Here is a 22,128-nt window from a genome sequence, read left to right as displayed (position 1 = left end):
TTTTGAGTGCGTTATATTTACGAAACAGTTATCTGAGGTTAGAAAAATGTCTCAAAAAGCAACGTTTTACTAACGTATCTACAGGGGAAAAAATACCTTTTGGATTATAATCATTTCGTACCACAAGAATTCATGGTAGAAAGTTCAAAATAGTTATTTAAATAAGTCGGTACTATTGCCTTTTTTTGCTGTGTGATAAAATAAATTGCATTTTATTTTCATGGCAATATGGTTCAATTAGGCATTGTCTGTTCTAACACAGGATTCAACAAATATGTTCGTGTTTTTTTGCAGGCTTTTCATGAATATGTATTTTTAAAAAAAACTGAATTCGCAGGAAAATCTTTTTTCACAGTTTTTCAGTTTTCGTCAGTTTTTTCCATGATCGCAAAAATTGCATGGCTCTAGGAATGATCGTATAAAAAACAATTTCGGACGAAGGTTATAGACAATTTGTTTTAGGTTTTACAATAAATAAGAATGGATTTAACAATGTAAACTATACAGATTTTATGATATTTTTTTTTAAATTTCTATCCCTGTTTTTTTCAATCCCTTGCAGCAATGGTTTGTCTATCAAAATTTGATTCAGACAAAAGTTTTTGATAAAAATTATAAGATTTACAAAAACAATGAACAAATTCGATGGTGTGTATACAAAGAGAGTTACAAATTTTTTTTTGTCCTGCAACCCATGTTTTTTCAACCCCTTAATAGTTAAAGTTGGTTGTACCAAAAATATATTTAGACAAAAGTTTTTGGTATTACCTCTACAAGTTATAATACGTTCAAATGGACATGATAGTCATCATATAATAGGAGATGGTGATTTTTCTATTTTTTTCCCCCCATTTCTACACCCTTTGTCAGATATTGACCACTAACAAACTCTACTAAGATTTTTCATGTTTATATCAGGGTGACTACTCAAACCATAGAATAAAATTCCTGGGTATTTCCAGGTTTTCCAGAAATTTATTTTCATTTTATCCAGAGTATTTAACTCATTTTCTATATTAAGTCTATGCGTTCTTTGTAATACTATATTATACTTAAAATTTAAATTTACATCCAAGCCTGCCTACATAAACATATCCTAACAAAATGCCGAATCACGTTACTTTCCGCGCAAATGCACATTGCAGATACAATGATATTGGTACATTAGATGAAGTGTTGCCAACTATTGACAACATAAAAGTTTACACCTAAAAAAGTATTAGCTGTTATAAAACCAACAACAATCAGTTAAAAGATATACCGTATGAAAATTTAATAAACTGAATCCACAAATTATCCAATGAATAAAATATTATTATTATTATTGTTACGATTTCCCTGCGGGTTCGTAAAGGATAGCCCAATTAATAGATTTTATTTCACCACACACAGTTTTATTTATTTCCACTACTTATCATTTACAATTAATCTTCTAAGATGGCAAATAATTTACTACACTTAAATAAATGTCTATTCCCCAGTCCCTCGTTCCACACACCTCGCTGGGCCGCACCTCTTGCGCAACTCTCGCCGTAGCACCCCTCGTGGGTCTCCGCCACGGGACTCCGTCGCCACACTCTCTCGCCGCTGAGACTCACTTCCTCTTCCTGCCCTGGAACCTTCGTCCAAGGACTTCGCCACTCTGCCGCACCAGCAGCACTATCGCCCGGATCTCCACCACGGGAGAACTCACTCAGTCTCCTTCTCTCTGCCCTGGAACCTTCGTCCAAGGACTTCGCCACTCTGCCGCACCCGCGGCACTATCGCCCGGAAACTCCGCTGCGGGAGAACTCCCCACTGAACTCCTGAAGGTCGGCCCAACCTCCTTATATAGCCCTTGGGTTCCCGTCCAGAACAATCGGGCATGTCTCCGAGATATCGCGCGACCTTCGCCGTCGAAATGCCCAGAAACGCGTCGTGAGTCCTCGAAGGACGCGGCGGCTGCTCAAAGAACGCCGATAAACTCAACAAGCAACGGGTTCCCACAAAACGCGCCGATAAACATGTCTAAGTCCTTTTATTCCGCAGTGCGGCCTCTTTTAAGTAACTCGATCTGAGGCAGGTGCGCGCTGCGACGGTCAGGATGTTGCGAGACAGTATGACACGAGATACCAGGGAGAGGATGCAGGTGGAAGGGGGGCGCAGACAGGCCGAACGAGCACGGCGATGCCAAGCACTGCAGCCAAGCGCGATCGTAACATTATTATTATTATTATTTTTTATTTATTTTTTATTTTATTTAGAAAATTGGAATTACGCACGGTAAACAATCTTAATTCTGCTGCGCTCTGGCGTCAGGTTCTGAAAACGTTTCTCTGAGTGTCAGTCACACACGTAAACATGAATGGCGTCAGGAATGCCGATCACGCTTTCGTCTGTGGATGCTGACTCTCCCATTTCGTCTCTTATTCTAAAAATAAATATTTATCACACAATCCATTGCTATTTAATATATATTCAATATCGATATCAATTGCAGATGTAAATAATCAACGACTTTAACGTTAGACGATAATTACAGTATGGAAGAATAGCAAATCTCCCGAGGGGTGAAAAAATTCCTGGGTATTTCCAGTATTTTTCCAGAGGCAAAATATTCCTGGGTAATTCCAGGTTTTCCCGAATTTCCCGACAAATTGTCACCCTGTTATATGTATCAGCTTGGAAGTGTGTGAAAAACTACTGCAATTATGTCCATAAAAATGTGGTATGTGTAGATATATACGTACGTATATTTATGTATGTGTGTATATGTATATACATAGCTGCCGACCCTGAGAAATCCAAAATCTTGAGGATTTTTAATTTGTGAATTTTTGCTGTGGTTTCGTGAAAACGCTTAAATATATCAAACATACAATATTATAGGCACTAATGTGTATAAATGCATATTTCACATCACTTAAAACTGTTTCAAAAAATTAATAAGAACAAATGCAAACAACTTACCTACATTAGAAGATCATAAATGTAAACCTTTACAGTTCACACGTAGGTCTGCACACAAAATGTTATTTTAACTCTATTACTTGTGTAGTTTGTTAGAGGAAACCTCCATAAGTACAAAAAATAATGTAACTTTAAACTAATTTTGATTATAAAATTGTAAATTGAGATTGGCTTAGTATTTCAGCACATGTATGGGCCTAAAAATTAAATGCAGATAATTTTCACTTCTTCAATGACATGCATGTTGAAGATTTAGCCTTCTTTAAAAAATTTGCTTCAAAGTTTAGTTCATAACAAAGTCCTCTCTGTGATGATTTCAGTTTGACCAGTTTTTCTAGAGTTGCATCACACATTGATGCTCAATTGCTGCAGCTATATCTATTAGGTGGCAAGGGCATCCAATAACAATTAAGTTTGGCATTTCTTGCTTCAGGTCACTAGCTATGTCACTTTTGTTACCAATCATCACTGGTGCGTTATCTGCACTTAGAGCTAGACAGTTAGAAAGAGGGATGCCATTTTCTTTCAAATCTCTAAGAAGGTTGCCAATATTTAAACCAGTCGAATCACACTCTAAAACTGGGACAGACAACAGATTACTCACCATTGCAGATGTCTCTTTGTTGTAGAAAGTAACCACGATAGGATACAGCTATGCATCACCCTGATTGCTTCCATCCGTCGCCACTGAAAAAACTTCACTTTTCAAGATCTCAACATTAGTTGCATGAGTTTCCTCTTCCATTTCTGCAATTATAGCTGATGTTTTCGTTCTTGCGCAGCTGTATTTTTTTGCAATTTCGCTGTCCGGGAACATTTTACTGAACGATCAGCATAAGTTATTGGCAAATTGTGTTCCACGATAAAAGACGTAACCAAACATTCTGCACGAATTATACGGTTCTCAGACGTATCAGAAACAAAATTCAGCTTCTTATTTTAATCAATGCACTTTATGTTATCAACATTTTTTTTTTGGTTTGGCAGTGTTTAAACACGTTGTTTCTGGCAGCATGCCCAAGTGAAAAATCACAACGGTACGCAACACAATACTCATAATTTTCACCTTTACGAGACAATATGATGTGCGGAAACTCTTTTGCATATAACTTGTTGAAAGTTGTTTTGTAGTGTTACTTCACGCCGCACTGCTGAGACATCAAAAACATAGAATATATACGCTAATCCACTACATAACCAACAACACATCTAGAAACAACGGCCGCCATTAACGATCAAAAGCAACTGGTCGAAAAAAGCAACAGGTCGAAGTTATTCAATCTTGAATCGAAGTCGCAAGCTATATATTTCTGACCAATCTAATGCGATACGATTGTATCGATACAGTTACAACCTATTGACACCAAAACTTAAACGGAACAAAAAAACAAACAAAAAATCGTGAGGAAGGGATGTTCCATCGTGAGGGCGTGACATATATCTACAAATAGTGAGCCTCACGCCAAAATCGTGAGAGTTGGCAGCTATGTATATATATTTAAAGAAATAAACGTTCGAGTCGATAATGGTTTTGGGGTCTATGGACCATGAAATGAAAAACTATAATAAAATTTGTCCGGAAGTCACACTATGATAACAGCTACAATAGGTAGTATTTCTTCGAAATTACCTAAAATAAGTGGAAAGCTGGAAGAAAAAAAACACTCAGTTCCAATGTACTGAATGAGATGTTGGACTTATAATGACAAATTTCAAAATTTTTCACACAAAAGTTTCATATAATGTGTATATAATTTTGTAAATGAAGCACTTATGTTAATTGTAATGTGATGCAAACATAAATATATAAAAATAACTTTTGTTATGTAAAAATAATGTTTGAGTTCATGGACAGTTTTCAACAAATTTGGAATTAAAAACATGAATAAACAAGCATAATTTAAAATTGTTTTGTAGGGATTGAGCATTTTACATAGACATGTTGGAGGCATAATTAAAACCTTAAAGTGTAAACAACATTAAAAAATTATACAATACAGGAATAATATATTTTAAATATGAATATTCAAACATTTTATGACCGCCACTCGGGGCATTGACATAAAAAGACATGCCCACGCCCTTGGCTAATATGAATGCACATGTACAGGCATAGTTTTAGATAGTATGAACGAAAATGGACGTTATATGAGGCCGGGCGAGCAGGTAACAACTACAGTAACCCCTGACGAGGTGAGCAAGGAGCGTGCCACAGGTACCTTGGTGCCACCGGCCGCCTGGACCGCGGACTCACCTGCCCCGAGTGAGGCCGGGCGAGCAGGTAACAACTACAGTAACCCCTGACGAGGTGAGCAAGGAGCGTGCCACAGGTACCTTGGTGCCACCGGCCGCCTGGACTGCGGACTCGACTGCCCCGAGTGAGGCCGGGCGAGCAGGTAACAACTACAGTAACCCCTGACAAGGTGAACAAGGAGCGTGCCACAGGTACCTTGGTGCCACCGGCCGCCTGGACTGCGGACTCACCTGCCCCGAGTGAGGCCGGGCGAGCAGGTAACAACTACAGTAACCCCTGACGAGGTGAGCAAGGAGCGTGCCACAGGTACCTTGGTGCCACCGGCCGCCTGGACCGCGGACTCACCTGCCCCGAGTGAGGCCGGGCGAGCAGGTAACAACTACAGTAACCCCTGACGAGGTGAGCAATGAGCGTGCCACAGGTACCTTGGTGCCACCGGCCGCCTGGACCGCGGACTCACCTGCCCCGAGTGAGGCCGGGCGAGCAGGTAACAACTACAGTAACCCCTGACGAGGTGAGCAAGGAGCGTGCCACAGGTACCTTGGTGCCACCGGCCGCCTGGACCGCGGACTCACCTGCCCCGAGTGAGGCCGGGCGAGCAGGTAACAACTACAGTAACCCCTGACGAGGTGAGCAAGGAGCGTGCCACAGGTACCTTGGTGCCACCGGCCGCCTGGACTGCGGACTCACCTGCCCCGAGTGAGGCCGGGCGAGCAGGTAACAACTACAGTAACCCCTGACGAGGTGAGCAAGGAGCGTGCCACAGGTACCTTGGTGCCACCGGCCGCCTGGACCGCGGACTCACCTGCCCCGAGTGAGGCCGGGCGAGCAGGTAACAACTACAGTAACCCCTGACGAGGTGAGCAAGGAGCGTGCCACAGGTACCTTGGTGCCACCGGCCGCCTGGACCGCGGACTCACCTGCCCCGAGTGAGGCCGGGCGAGCAGGTAACAACTACAGTAACCCCTGACGAGGTGAGCAAGGAGCGTGCCACAGGTACCTTGGTGCCACCGGCCGCCTGGACCGCGGACTCACCTGCCCCGAGTGAGGCCGGGCGAGCAGGTAACAACTACAGTAACCCCTGACGAGGTGAGCAAGGAGCGTGCCACAGGTACCTTGGTGCCACCGGCCGCCTGGACCGCGGACTCACCTGCCCCGAGTGAGGCCGGGCGAGCAGGTAACAACTACAGTAACCCCTGACGAGGTGAGCAAGGAGCGTGCCACAGGTACCTTGGTGCCACCGGCCGCCTGGACTGCGGACTCGACTGCCCCGAGTGAGGCCGGGCGAGCAGGTAACAACTACAGTAACCCCTGACGAGGTGAGCAAGGAGCGTGCCACAGGTACCTTGGTGCCACCGGCCGCCTGGACCGTGGACTCACCTGCCCCGAGTGAGGCCGGGCGAGCAGGTAACAACTACAGTAACCCCTGACGAGGTGAGCAAGGAGCGTGCCACAGGTACCTTGGTGCCACCGGCCGCCTGGACTGCGGACTCACCTGCCCCGAGTGAGGCCGGGCGAGCAGGTAACAACTACAGTAACCCCTGACAAGGTGAACAAGGAGCGTGCCACAGGTACCTTGGTGCCACCGGCCGCCTGGACCGCGGCGGAGACGGCGCCGGTGCGGCTCGCGGGGCCGGGCCTCGGGCGCGCCGGCTGCGGGATGATCGTGATCTCGTCGTTGATCTTGAGGGGCTTCAACAGGGAGTCAGAGGGGGCACGGGGGGTCGCTGGCGAGGGGCTGGTCTTCTTGTCCATGACTCTCTTGGCCACCACGCTGTGAGCTGAATACACGTGGTTCTCGAACTGCTTGTACATGCCGAAGGTGGCAGTGCACACGGTGCACTTGTAGGACAGATGCGCCGGCTTCAAGGTCATGTTGTGGTCACGCGCCACGTGGTTCAATAGCTTCCACTGGTACACCTGCAGCACACCACGTTGGCATGCTAGACTGGTCCACAAGTTTCGGCACTGCCATTTAACTTTACTTTAAAAATGGACACGATCCCAGAAATCTTTATAAAAGTAGAGAAAAGAAGACACACTGCTTTAGGAAAATTATATAGTCTAATTTATATATATATTAATATTTTTTTCAGTTCATAATAGACACAACATGTATAGATAATTCTAAATTTTAACTATCTTGGTAAAATTTTCATTTCTTTGAAAATCAAACTAGTACTAAAAAACTGTCGTCTTTTCTTAAAAATCGGATAAGCAAGTATATTGATCCATTCCATATTTTCAAATTTTGCATTTTTATTAGAGGTGGGACGATACCACACTTTCGATACTCGGTTCTGTATTGTTTTTTCAGTTCGATACTTTCGATACTCCAGGGCAAAATATTTTCCCATTAAGTAACAATTATTAAAAATAACATAAATTAGTTTTAAACTATATAAATTCCCTCTTTAATACAAAAATACAAACTGCAAACAACTTTAAATACTTGAGTATAAAAAATAGAAGCAAAATACAAACTATCTTCAAGAGAGTTAGCCCTTTATTTTCCAGTGCACTTTACCGCGAACAAATGTAAATAAAAAGAAAATCAGAAATTTTTTCTTGTTTGTTTCATTTTACTAACAACTTTATGCAACAGAACAATTTTCAATAAAATTTTAACGTGAGAAACGTAAAATACAAAACAATCCGATCGTAAGAAAACAATAAAAAACAGGTATATTCAGTTCAAAGATTAATGAATGCACAAAATATGAGATCCGTGCCTTGGTAAAGCGCGTGCACCATTTTCATAATCATTGCTAGTTTGCGCCACTAGTCTCGCTTGGTGCTGGCCATAGATGCTACTAGCGAAGTGCACAGTCTTCCTGATACTATCCGTATCTATGGTGCGATAAAGTTATTTTTCTAAGTTTGCAAAGGTCAACAATGTATTTTTTCAAAATAAAAGCATTAAAACGTAGTTTATCAGGAGGAATATAACAAAAAAAATTGTGAATTTTAGGACTTTTCCACCTTTGTAAAAACGTATGAAACGGGAAATTAATTATTTTATAAGTGTATATTCCGGGAAAGTAAACCATTGCAAACATAGTAGTACTTTCGGCGGGACCAAAATTAATTGGCGTATGACACGGGAAAATGTATGAAACTGGAACGTATTATCGAGGTATTACTGTAGTTGTATTTTGTACGATGGCGATTCAAAACTTAATTCAGTACAAATGAACAAGCATTCCGGTATCGAAAAAATGTATCGAACTTACAGTTTCGATACTCGATACTTTGCGATACCGTCAAGTATCGAAGGTATCGAGGTATCGAAGTATCGAAAATCCCATCACTAATTTTCATATGAGATGCAACTTGTACGGACCCTGCCGCAGACGGGGCAGCGACCGCCGTCCTTGCCCTTGTTGGCCGCCTCCTGCATGCTGGACGTGACGAGTCCGTGGGAGCCCAGCAGGTGCCGCTCCAGGCCCTGGTCCGTGAAGAACCGGAACTGGCACTTCTGGCAGTTGAGCGGCGGCCGGTTGTAGATCATCTTGGGGTGGATCTTCACCTTGTGGATCCACTGCATGTGGTTGCGCAGCTGCTCCAAGTCCTGAGCACACCACCCACAGCCTCCACACTCTAGGTATCGCTGTCGCTGCGTTCTAGCTTCCACACTGCCGGCCGCTAGCGCCTCCTCGCGGTGGCACCTAACTACAGCAACTGCATTTCTAGCTTCAGCAAACCCTGTTCATGTTACCGATCCAGAAAGCTCCCATTTCGATTAGACTCGAGAGGGGGTAATGGGGGGGAATTTAGGAGTTTATATTAAAATAACAGCACAACAATTTTAAACACATTTTTTCTGGATAACAATAATTAAATTAAGTTTTTTTCCTTCTCACAACCCTTTATTTATATGCCCATGTACATCAACAATTTATTGTAGAAGTGAAATTTCTTTGGGCGCAATGAGAGTAAAAATTTCAAGGCCGAATTTTTAATGCAACGTTTCAGACGTGAAAAGGACGGCGCAGAGAACTTGTCGGGCTCCGTACAGCGGCGTGCGGCTCAGGTTGAACGACCCTGCCATGCTGCAATATGTGCGCATCTTGCAGACACCGTCATTACAAGAGAGAAACTTCAACACTGCTCGAGATAGCGCAACACCGTGCACGCAACATTTTATGACTATTCTCCCCCCCCCCCCTTTGTATATTCAAAGAGATATAATGCAGTCAGTCTCACCCAAGACTTTTCTTATGATTAAGACATGACCAAGGACACCATTTGATGTTTTAAGTGGTAGAACATACTGCCTGAAAATTGTGACGAAACATAAACTAAAAATCGCATTATCAATCACAAAAAATAAAAAATAAATAAAAGTTTCCTTGCAAGATCTATAATAACTGACCAAATGTGCGTGTAAGTTTAACATGTAAATCCCTCTCTCGCCATTTTGCTGGCGCGGAGTGAACCAAGTCCTAACTGCACACTGCAGAGAAAAAATGAATACAGTAAAACTTGCTGGAATTTAAACATGAACAAAAAAGTTCTCCACTAAATTTTTAGTATATTTAACAGTTTTAATTTTATTGGTAAATCTCCATATGCCCTGAAGTGCGGCTCTTTCGTACTTGTTCCGCTGTAAATCTAAGCCCTCCCGAGCACCGACGGTTACAGGAAAAGCTTCGTTAAAAAACACGTTCTGCCTCTAGACTGCGTTACTCATGCCACTATGATCACGACTGCACTGGTGATAATACAAAGAAAGCATTTTCACAACGTTTAACCTTCTTAAATTCTTTGGCATTTTATTAGGAATACGCAGGGTTGGAAAAAATCAGGTTTCTTTAAAACCAAACAACTTGGATTTTTGATTTTAACTGGTTATTTATTATTTTGGTTCTCATACAGCATCCCACTTTCTGTCACTCATGTTGAACCAGAAAAGTTATAGCATCAAAGAACTGAAGTCCAGCAAATCTGCACATCTGACTGTGACTTACCCACAGAAAGGGTATTCCCCACAGGAGGAGGATTCTACATACAACAGGTGTTTCCCACAGAAAGGAGATTTACGGTAGTCATGGATTTCCCACAAAATAGGAATTATTAAAATTATTTATTTATTTACTCTTTTTTAACACTTTTGACAACAATTTACTAATTAATTTAATTTTAGGTAAGTATTAAGCTGGGTATAATTTGCAACTTATTCAGATAATTTAAATGATAAGATCTTGATTAGTATATAATTATTTATTCCTGTTATCACAAGAAACTTTAAAAGCGCAAACTATTATTACTAGAGTGGAATCAGACATTTCATTATAATTTATTTAAACATTCTATTTAAAAATATTATAATTTTTTTTTTTAAAAAAAACACTTGAGGTAAAGCATAGTTTAAACCATTGTGGTTTAAATCAGCCAAGTCTGTTCCAAAGTTACTTTAAATTTCAGTAAAAATTAGATCAAAGTTATCGTAAGAAATCTGAAAATCTTATTTTGTTCACACACGTGTTTATGATTTCGCGAGAGAGAAAATAAAAATACATCCACGGTCTACAGTATTTTTTTCCCCGGAAGACGTGTGGACAAGGGAGGCAGGCACCTTGATGTAGCCGTCGCAGATCTCGCAGATGACGAAGGTGGCCTTGCCGCCCGAGGAGGAGGCCGCCTGCTTCAGGCTGGGGCCCGGCTGAGTGGCGGCCGACTGCCGGGGCAGGGGCGTGATGGATATGCTCGGCTGCTGCAGCAGCTTGGCCGTCGGGTTGTTCTTGTGGGCGTTCTGGCACACAATCCCCCCTCTCACGTCACTACACTGCATGTTGGGAGAAAAAACACTGCCTCACAGCTCTTTGATAACCACTTTTTTTCCTTGTTACTTTCAGTTTAATTACTTCCCCACAGGAAAATGCTGTGTAATTGAAACTTACAACAGATGGTGCACCAATCTCAGTGACTGGATTGTATTTTTTAAATCATTTTTTAACAGAGAGGTTGATGATGTAATATTTTCCAAGGTGGGGGAGAGGTAACTAGCGAACAAATTAACTTAATATTGCTGCTTTATATAAAAACAAGCGTTAACAAAAGGAGCTTACAAAATCTACCTTTCCTACTAAAAGTTTCTCGATTCAGATAACATATGCACACATGAAAAAAAAAATTTTGAGGAGCTACTTTTATCAACCTGAAATTGTTTTCTATCACTACATGAGCACTATTGTCACTAAATATCACCAGGAGGACACCTACATGCCTACCAAAAATTGCATTTTCAACAATTTACAAGTAGAAAGCTTTTTAAATATCAAACAATAAGAAGTAAAAAAACGTGAATACCTTGTTTGGACGCCCCCACACAATGAATAACTACATTCAAAACAACACAGAACATAAAATGAACAGGAGAAACGATAGTCGCAGGTTCGTGACAGAGTTATAACAGAGATTGTCATCCTTAGGACTATCAGTTGAAATAAGTGATCTCAAAGAAAAAAAAAAAAAAGAGGAACAGCTAATCAATGTTAACTCCACACAATCCATTGGGTTATCATGCCAGGTCTTGTCCAGTTAGATTTCAGTAGTAAATGCCACGACTTTGGCTTTAAAACACTGGACTCTCTGATGGGTTTTGCTCCAACCAATTCTCAATATGAAGTAGAAAGTATAAACTTTTGTGCTTACTAATCCATGGTGGACACTCACAGTCACCAAAAATATTCCCTGATTTTTCCCTGATTAAAGTTCAAAATTTCCCTGATATTTACAATTACAAAAAAACATACTTTTGATGAAAAAATATAATATTATAGAAAGAGATTACTCATATTTTAGCACCCTGCTGTATTTTCTTCATTATATACATACGGAAGTTCGTTAAATAACAAATACATTTTAAATATGTCACTTTACATTATAGCGTCCCGTTCAATGACCTGCAGTCTGTGTTTTGTTTTATGTAATGGGGTATTTCAGTGGCGAGCGCTCAAACATTTTTTCACGCAACTTTTGATAACTGTTCTTTAATTCATTTTTGAAGTGTAACATTTCTAGTTGTGAAATATTCTTAGTCTTAGTACTCTCAATAAGGGATAACAGTACAGTGCAAATTTTACCTTGTGTTTGATTTAAAAATGAAACAACTAATGAATAAATCTTCACTGCATCACAATCAGTACTCCCATCTGTAGCTAAAGCAAATGGTCCACTTACTAAAGATTCAACAGTTTCAATTTAGTTTCACCAGCCATATACTCCACTAAGGCAGATGTTTTTGCTCTCGCACAGCTGTATTTCTGTGCAATTTTTAAGTCCGGAAACATAGCTCTATACAAATTACCCGAATGATCGGCTACTGCTATCGGTAAATTGTGTTCTACCAAAAAACTTGTAAACAATAACTGTGTTTGTTACTTTCGTTTCTTCAGATGTAGCGAAAAACGACGATATAGATTTATTGCTCGTCACGGCTTTAAAATGTTCTGCATGTTTCTTTGATTCAATATGCCGTCCTCAGTCATCCCTTCCACCATGCGCAATCGAAAAGTCACACGTGCATACATTACAAAAAGCGTGGCGTTCCAAAACATTTGAAGATGACAAGCATGGCCATTCTTTTATATAGTTTGGTCGAAAGTTCTGAAGAATAACGTTCTTTTTTTTTTGCCCCAGATACACATTGTTCTGTCACACGCTTCATTTCTACAACCGGCACTGAAGAACACAACACTATCGAACAACATAAACAGGTTTCACATCTGTACACACGACAAAAACACTTTAATGAAAAAAATGGCTTTCAAGAAAGTAAATAACACAAGACAGGTTAGCCAAAGTACCGTACAAAAATTATCGTGATGTAAGTAGCTAACAAACGAAAAGACCAAGAATATGTACTAGTTGTATCGTACAACGGACGTAATACCGTACCATTTCTATTACAAAACACAACAATTAATCTACTTATTTCGACAGTACATGCGCACATTTATCAGTTCCGTTATCTGCGCAACCACGTGATGTATTCGAACTGCGTTCACGAAACACGCACACCAGAAACGGAATTTTTTTCCATTACCCAGCAGCACAAAGCCTCATTTCCGTAATAAACCAGCGATGTTCCGTAATTCCGTAATATTGTGTTAAATCCGTAATAATTACGGAAAATCCGTAATGGTTGGCAGCTCTGCGGAAATATACATGACACAAAAAATTCCCGGTTATTAAAAAAATTCCCTGACATTTCCCTGATAATTCCCGATCAACGTGATTTCCCTGATAAATCCCGGTTTTCCCGGTGAGTGGCCACCCTGTAATCATGTTCTTCAAACTAAAAAGATACTATTTAATTTATAATAGCTTGTAGGGTTTATAAAAATAATGAGTACCAATTCAGTAAATATATTTCTATCAAAACACATACTTTTAAAAACTTCAATTTATTTTGGAGGAAATAATGATTCTTGCATTATAGAAGACACTTGGAGAGAACTAAAAAATCCATTATTTTTAATATCTATTGGAACAGATACTTTTTGCAAACATAAAAAAACACAAAATTCTTTAAATACTTTGACATTGACTTGTTTTTAATAAAAATCCATAATAAATAATTTGTGACAAATTGAGCTCATGGTTACATTTCACATCCAATTTATTTTTGTTATTTATGGCAAACACATTAACTGAATAATCAAATTAACTAATTCGTTAAAGATACCGTCATTTTTATGGGAGTTATTTTAGAATCCAGAACTTTTATAAAAATTTGTTTTGGAACCTCAACACTAACAGTCATAGATTAACGTAGCAAAGAAACTACTTTCATTTGTCGTATGCTGATCAAGCACAAAACTATTGATTTATACATCTTTATAACTATAGCGTCATTACTGTTTTATTTCTTTAGTAAATTTGCTGTAATTTGGTAATGATGTCCATTTTTGTGGAAGTGTTCTTGTTTACTTTCCGCTTCTGGATACGGAAAACAAGGCAATAGTAATTCTCTGCACAACTGTATCGCCCATGAAATTTTCCCCTATCATAATATATGACAGTAGTAAATAATTTTTAAATATTTGAGTGTAATGAAAAAAAAATGTTTTTCTATCATGTGCACTAATGTTTCTGTGCTACCCTTAAATTACTTTAAGTTCAAGACCAGACAATAGTGTGCATTTCTCCATTTGCTTACAACTACAAATTTGCGATATTAACACTGATTATCTGACAAACGTCACAGAATATTTGCAGGTTCCCACATTCTCACTTCAACTCATTTCCCTCGAGTTTCCCTGTCCTTTGCAACACTTTTTCCCTGTCCCATCTCTATCAGGCAAATTAACAGATATACTTTTACCTTTCCTACTAAAAGCTTCTCGATTCAGATAACATATGCACACATGAAAAAAAATTTTGAGGAGCTACTTTATCAACCTGAAATTGTTTTCTATCACTACATGAGCACTATTGTCACTACAATATCACCAGGAGGACACCTACATGTCTACCAAAATTGCATTTTCAAGAATTTGAGAGCTTTTTAAATATCAAACAGTAAGAAGTAAAAAACATGAATATACGTTGTTTGGCCGCCCCCACACAATGAATAACTACATTCAAAACAACATAGGACATAAAATCAACAGGAGAAACGATAGTCGCAGGTTCGTGACAGAGTTATAACAGAGATTGTCATCCTTAGGACTATCAGTTGATCAACATTACATAAACAACACTGCCAGTGTGGTAAAGGTGACTAATACAGTTGTTTGGTCTAACTTTGACATTATCGATAGTGCCTGTTTGTGTACCTGTATGGTGATGGCGTTGCCCGGCACCAGAGCCACGGGGGCGCTGGGCTGGGAGGAGCCAGACGGCGACATGAGCGCAATGCGCGACGCCGGACTGATGCCACTCGACACCACCGGCATCATCTGGCCCTGGCCACCCACCACCTAGGGCGTGCACACCACTGACTCTCGCCTCGCCGTCCCCGCGGGAGGAACTACCGCCCGTGTCCACCAAAAACTACAGCTTCTCCAATTTCAATTACAAGCAGAATGTTCTATTAATTTCCTAAACCATAGTTTCATATAAAATTCTCTTTACAAACTTCATGTTTACTAATCACTGCACGTGTGCCTAACCAACGATAAGTCTTATAGGCAAAAAAAAACATGTTATTCATCTAAAAAATAAAACCTATTTATTTAAATGGTACATAATGAAACTTTTGGAAATGTAATCATTTTGTGCAACATACATCTAATAAAACTCAAACCCAGCGGACACCTGACAGACCTAAGGCCCTCCAAGCCATTCTTTACACCAATAACACATATGCAACAAAAATGTTTTTTTTTAAAAAATTATAAGCTCCTTGTGATCAAGCAAAAAATTAAATGTAGTGCTTTTTATTTACATATATCCTAACTTTGAATTAAACCCACTTCACTAATGCCAAGAATGTTTACAAATAAAAATGACTAGAGATTAATTTCATATAATTATATGTAGAAAAAATTAAAGCCTATCCTTTCTATTAATGAAAGATGAAATCACTAAACACATTTTGAGTTTCGTGCATGCAATGGTTGGATTGACCGTTTCATACAACATAACTTTGTATATAAAGCAGTATGAGGAGTAAGTAGAAGTGTAGACTCTACGACCGTAAACGTGTGGAAACAAGAGCAGTTGCACAAATACATACAAGGATATGACCCGAAGGACATTTTTAATGTGGATGAAACAGACTTGTTTTATTCTCTTAAAAGGGAAGCAATGTCATGGTGGTAAACTTAGTAAACAAAGACTCACAGTTATGCTAATGAACAATTCTGATGGCAGTGAAAAACTTCAACCATCAACAACAATTTCAAATTGTTTCAGAAAGGCAGGTTTTCCAAGTTCAGGAACAGTGAGTACAAATGAGGACAGTGAACCAGGTGACAGCGTAGAGGAAGAAGACTGGAAGAAAATTCAGTCAGTTTGTTCAGCGACATTGTCAACATTGACAGTCATGTGCAAACTACAGAAGAACAATCTCTTGATATTGTCAGTTCGCACATGAAGGCAACCTAATTGAGATGATGGTGATGAAGATGAAGAAATCCCTATGCCTCACAAGCATGAAGCTCTAGAAGCAATTTCTGTTTTCTGGGTTCAACTGTCCGAGTTTGACCAGTTGAATCATAGACAAAAAATAGAGGAACTGAGCAGCCAGCAATTAAAGCAAACCAAAATTTCAGATTTTTTTCATGCAGTACATTGTGAGTTGCTGTTTGTACCTATACTTATTTACTATTACTGAAATTAATTTTACCTCTTTTTCACAACCTGTATTGTAGTAATTGAAAACTGGAAATTTAACATTGTATGTAATAGTGACTGAACCTAGTATGTATGTGTAGATAGACTGACTATGGTTTTTCAATTTTTATTTTAGAAACCTTACTGTTTTTTTTTTGTTGAAAAATATAACTTTTGCTTTAGTATACTTTCCTTACGTTTTGTGATATTTTTGGTAATATTCTTAACCTGTAAATGTCATGTTGTTTTGAATTGCTAATTTTATTATGAAAGTATGTACATAGACTGTATGCTTACCTATACTCTCTTTGAATATAGATATGGGACTTAAGTGTAAAATTATTATTTTTTTAATATGCTTCAGACACTCATAGTGAATAATTATGTATATATCAGACAATGATATGTTTAGGTCAAAAAATAACACAGTTCTCTGAACAAAAAATAATTTTTCATACATTTCCCTTATTTTACACTTACCCACATTTTAACTACGTTCAATAGTGTAAAAAAGGTGTTCTACTGTAATCAAAAAGACGTTACTTCATAGAACCTCTTTCGACAAAAAGTTTTTATTTTATTTTATTAAATTTCAAATTCTGCATGCTAGTGTTGATTGAAACTAGGGTTAATTGGAGAAAGACATACAGAGTGAAGGACTATTTTATATTCAATTTCAACATCAACAGGATCCAAACTCAGTAGAAAATTTATGCCATTACAAGTTATGATTTGAACACTAGATTTTCACTATTATGATTGTTCCATGTGTTATCCTGGCCATTAAAATAAACCAACGAAATCAATTTTATGTATAATATAGGTAAATATTGACGAGTGATTACATCCAAGCCACTGGCAACAGGCAAGCACTGACCTGATAGATCTGGTTGCCTGATATCTGGTAGGTGGTCGGCACCAGCATCGGCGAGCCGGACGCAGTGGACCGATACAGCATACCTGCAGCACGGCAGGCGTCATTCACAAACCTTAGTTCACCAGTTATCAACCGATCAAAGTTTAAAAGACAAACCACAACAAACACTCCCAATTGTTCACAGTGATTATGTACGTGCAATAGGAGTTATACTCTTCTCTGGCATGATTAAAAAAAAAAAGATAGTTAACAGGATGCTAAAAGTTTATTGAAGCAGAAAAAATAAAATCAGGTATAAATTCCACTAAATATGTATTTATTAACCACGTCCAATTAATATTAGAATATTTTTAATGAAAATGAGGCAATTATTAATTGGACGTACATATGCAAAAAGGAACCAACCCACAATTTTATTATATTTTATTTGAAAATCAATTAAAATAGTACAAGGTTGATCCTACCGTCGTTGCTATTATTATATCAGTATTTATACTAGACCATTAAAATTATACCCACATTATGTTATCAATAAAAGAATTGCAATTTATAATTAACTTTAACTTCAAAATATTCAGAATAGGTTTCATGTGGGTTGGTTCCTTTTTGCATAACTACGTCCAATTAAGAATTACAAATACTTCCATGGTTTCTGCTTTAGTTTGACAATGATGCGCACTCACTCTGGCGGATGTGCGTGGGCGCGATGGGGCGCTGCACCGGCAGCTTGGTCGCCTCGCCCAGGTAGCGCGAGTGGAGCGGGGGTCTCCCGCGCCCGCGCCCGGAGCTGCCCGCGCCCGACAGCTGCGGCGAGGGCACCAGCTTGGGCAGCAGCGGGTGCTGGGACACCTGCTTGCCCGACAGCGCCTGGTACGCTATGCCCATGCTGCTGGGCCGGTTGCGAGACACGCGCGGGATCTTGGCGGGCGGCTCCCAGTCCAGCGGGGGCTCCTGGTTCTTCTCCGCCTTGAACTTCTTGAGGCAGGAGATGAGGTGGCGCGACAGCTTGCCCTTCTGGTTGTCCTCGAAGGGGCAGTTGGGGCACTGGTGGAAGGCGGGCGCCCGCTCCAGCCGGCCGCGCACGTTGTGCTCCGCCTCCATGTGGAACAGGATGTCGTGGGGACTGCGCACCTCCAGCGTGCAGAAGTTGCAGCGGTACACGTAGTTCTTCATGTGCGGCGTCTCCAGGTGCTGGGCCATCACCAGTGCCGACTCCGTCTTGAAGCTGCAGAAGTCACACTTCTTCAGGCTCAGGTGGAACGGCTCGTTGTTCTCCTTGCTCAGCTCCAGGTTCTTCAGCAGCGAGCTGATGGCAAACTGCGTCACCGACGCCCCCTTCCCCCCCTCCCGGTCGCGCTTCTTCTTCTGGCTGCGAAGCAAGTCCGTCTGCACGTACTCCTGTACCAAGTTCACGCCTATCTGCATGAAGAACTTCCCCAGAGGGTTGTCGAAGTAGGTCACGGGCTTCGCCACCTCCGCTTTCGACGGCTCACCCTTCTCTTTGTCGTCTTTCGATCCCTCTTTGCTTTCCGATTCGGAGGGAACATCTCCGTTCACGTCACTAGATTTTACTTCGTCCTTTAATTCATCTACGTCTAATTTTTTGCTTTGTTTACTATCTAAGCTATCTGAGTGTTTTTTGTCACCATCACCTTCCTCATTTGTAACTTTAACTTGTGTTGGTGAATCTACAGTCTCATTTGCAGGTTTCTCACCATCATCTCTATCCTCTTCTCCTCCTTCTACCTTAACTGGCTTGCTTTCATCAGCATCTTTACTAGTAGTGTCCTTCTCACATTCCTCCTGCTCATCGGCTTCCAAAGCTTTCCGCTCCTCTTTCAACTTGTCCAGTTCTTTCCCCATACCCTCGACGTACTCCTTGAGAGGTTTGATGGGAGGTTTCTCGTACACGTAGGGCACTATGAAGGACGGAGCTTCCACCACGTACATGTCGTCCGTCAGAGACGGCAGTATCTGGGGCTGCTGTCTGGGCGAGGGCCCTGTCGCCACGGGCGTGGATGTTCTCGGCGTGTTGTGCGAGCCAGTGGGAGAGGCAGTGGACGCCCCACCACTGGGGTACAGTCCCTGAGCGGGCAGAGCCATGGGCAACATGGAATAGGCCGATGCAGACGAACTGGACGAAGACTGTATGTTTTGGGAAACAGGAACCGGACCACGACCTGACAGAATGGAATTGGTATCTATGATAACTAGAGTGGGCTCCTTCTTCCCACCTTTGGAGGGTTTGCTGCCAGCAGCAATCTCCACTAGTCGCTTCGTGTCATTCACCACGATGGTCGTCTTATTGCGGGGCACTCGTGGCTTACTGACTTCTTTATCACCACCGCTCAACGGATCTGCCAACGGATCCTGCGGGGTAATCTCCTCGATGTCAGGATCTTCATCATGCTCAGAGTAAGTTTTCTGAGTTTTACTTAAATTTCTAGAGCTACGGCGTGGCGTCACATTTAATAGCGTGGAACTCTTACGAACCTTCTTTATCTTGCCTGGTGTGTCTTCCAATCTCAAGTCTGCTTTATCTGAACTGGTAGAAGACTCTTCAGCTTTGACTTTGACGGAATCATCGGTCAACACATCGGTGGTATCCACACCACTTAAGAAACTAGACTCTTCCGCACTGACTTTGACTGAATCATTGGCCTCTGTTATGGTGGTGTCTGCCTCGCTGACAAAACTATCCGTAACAGCACAGTTCGCACTATCAACGTCTGCTTTCGCGGCTTCAGGATGTGCACCTGTTGGATCCTCCCCACTCCCCGATGCTTCCTCATTACTCCGAGATTGTCCACCTTCAACACTCTCTTTAGTAGCAGGGGCACTGTCACCTTCCACCTCCATACTTCCTCCACATACACTGTTTGCCCTGTCTTCTGTTTGGTTAACTGTCTCTTGCAAGAAATCTTCCCTCTCTACTGAATCTCTCTCTTGCACATTGTCTTCTGTCTCTGCCACGTCAGTCTCTTTCAAATCCTCTTTCCTTATAACTATATCTGACCCTTCAAAATCATTCTCTATTGAATAGTCTTCTCTCTCTGCTAACCCAGTCTCAATGGCATCATCATCAATATCATCTCTCTCTCCAATTTCCATTGAATCATCATCTCTCTCTGCTGTCATAATCTCTTGTGAATCATTTTCTTTACATTCGACACCAATTTCTTCTGAATCATCTAACCCAGCTAAACCAGTCTCCTCTGAATCGTCTACTTCCCCTGCTTCGTCAGTCTCACCAGAGTCATTGTTCCGTGTAACACCTGACGTCTGCATGCGACCATGGTCCGTGGCGGGGCTCGGGACAGACTCATCGTAGGTGTCCATGGCCACGTCCCGACTCCTGCTGTCTTCCGTCATGGTTAGCTGTGCACTCGGTCGAGCCCCGCCATCAGACTCTTCGCTGGGAGCATCCATCGCCTCCTCGCCATCACTGTCCGAACTGTCAGCGTTCCCATTCTCCTCCACACCCACGACGCTCGCACAGGAGTGGTTGCTGTCATTGCCCACGTCGCTCACGAGCTTCGAGCGAGCGTCTCGAGAAATAACACCACACAGGTCCACGTTGTCTTCGCACGAGCCGTTCACTTCTCCGTTCAAGTGTACATCTAAAAAAAAAAAAAAAAAAAAAAAATTAAAAGATACCACACACTAAAGCAGACCACAATTTAGTCAGTATTTTATTATGCTTAAAAAGATCTAATATGCAAATAATAAAACACCAGAAAACAAACCAATACTAAAATCACAAAAATTATTAAAATTAGATGAACAAAAGAATAAAAGATAAAGTGATAACTAAGAGATTTAAAAAATTTACATTGGATATAATATATGAAAGTGTATAATTTAAAAATATAATATATATAACTAAAAGAACCTACTACTCAAAGAACAATGTACATGTAATCAATATGGTGATTACTTATTAATTTGCTAGATATTAAATGTTTAGTTAATAAAGTACATAAAAATCTTAACAAAAAGATTTCAAATTAACTTTGTTGATTTTTGAGGTAAGCCTGTAATAAAGTCATTGTCATAATGAATTATCACGAGGCGGATTGTAAATGACTATTAAATTGAACTCTCAAACCAGTATTTTCAAGGATGAAATTACATTTAATTTTTGAGCTACAGCAATTTTGAACAAAGAGCGCATCAAGGTGATCTCTGAGATCTGAGAAGGGAGTTAAAGCAGTTTGAGGGAATTTCTTTTTATTAATTAGACCTGTTACCTTCTATTTGTTACAATTAGACATCCAGATGTTATTTAAATAATTAAGCAGTATTCTAATTTAGATTTCATCGAAGCCAAATAGAGTGAAAGAATATAATTTGATTTAGTTGCATAAAAATTGATGTATTTTATTAGAGCAAGGGTTCTTCAGGAAGTAAGAGTATGAATAATCTACATGCTTATGAAAAAATAATTTGGAATCTAAAATGATGTCCAGATATTTCATAAGGAGGTAGTAGAGATTGAAGTGTTTTCTAATTTAAAGTCACATTTAACAGGGTGGTATTTCCTAGTAAAAAATATCTTCATTTTTTTTATTATTAAGTGTAACATCGGTAGAGTGATCTAGGACCTGAGTGATATCATTGCTAAAGATATTGAAGAGCAGAAGTGATAGTAATCCTCCCTGCAGAACACCAGAACTAGCATTAAATAAAGAAGCTGCAATTGTTAGATACAAAAATCTTAATTTTTAAGATAGCGGGAAAACCAATTAACATAATTATTACT

The 22,128-nt window shown here is 40.4% G+C and overlaps 1 protein-coding gene across 4 annotated transcripts in view; it reads right to left on the bottom strand.

Moving 5' to 3' along the window:
* LOC134540890 (dentin sialophosphoprotein) overlaps window positions 1–22,128 on the bottom strand; it is a 55,769-nt gene that overhangs the window by 20,957 nt on the left and 12,684 nt on the right. For 3 of the 4 annotated variants that reach the window (XM_063383920.1, XM_063383921.1, XM_063383923.1), the window contains exons 3-8: window positions 18,050–20,986; window positions 17,367–17,449; window positions 14,989–15,132; window positions 10,782–10,958; window positions 8,547–8,774; window positions 6,779–7,123 (exon numbers count right to left, since the gene is read on the bottom strand). In XM_063383920.1, the coding sequence (XP_063239990.1) occupies window positions 6,779–7,123; window positions 8,547–8,774; window positions 10,782–10,958; window positions 14,989–15,132; window positions 17,367–17,449; window positions 18,050–20,986 (3,914 nt within the window). The remainder of the gene's footprint in view (window positions 1–6,778; window positions 7,124–8,546; window positions 8,775–10,781; window positions 10,959–14,988; window positions 15,133–17,366; window positions 17,450–18,049; window positions 20,987–22,128) is intronic. The other variant, XM_063383922.1, reaches the window with a different exon arrangement.

Source organism: Bacillus rossius, chromosome 17, assembly GCF_032445375.1.
Source record: "Bacillus rossius redtenbacheri isolate Brsri chromosome 17, Brsri_v3, whole genome shotgun sequence".
Classification (NCBI taxonomy): Eukaryota; Metazoa; Arthropoda; class Insecta; order Phasmatodea; family Bacillidae; genus Bacillus; species Bacillus rossius.
Note: the sequence above shows the minus strand (reverse complement) of the source record. Positions and strands in the feature narration are given on the sequence as shown.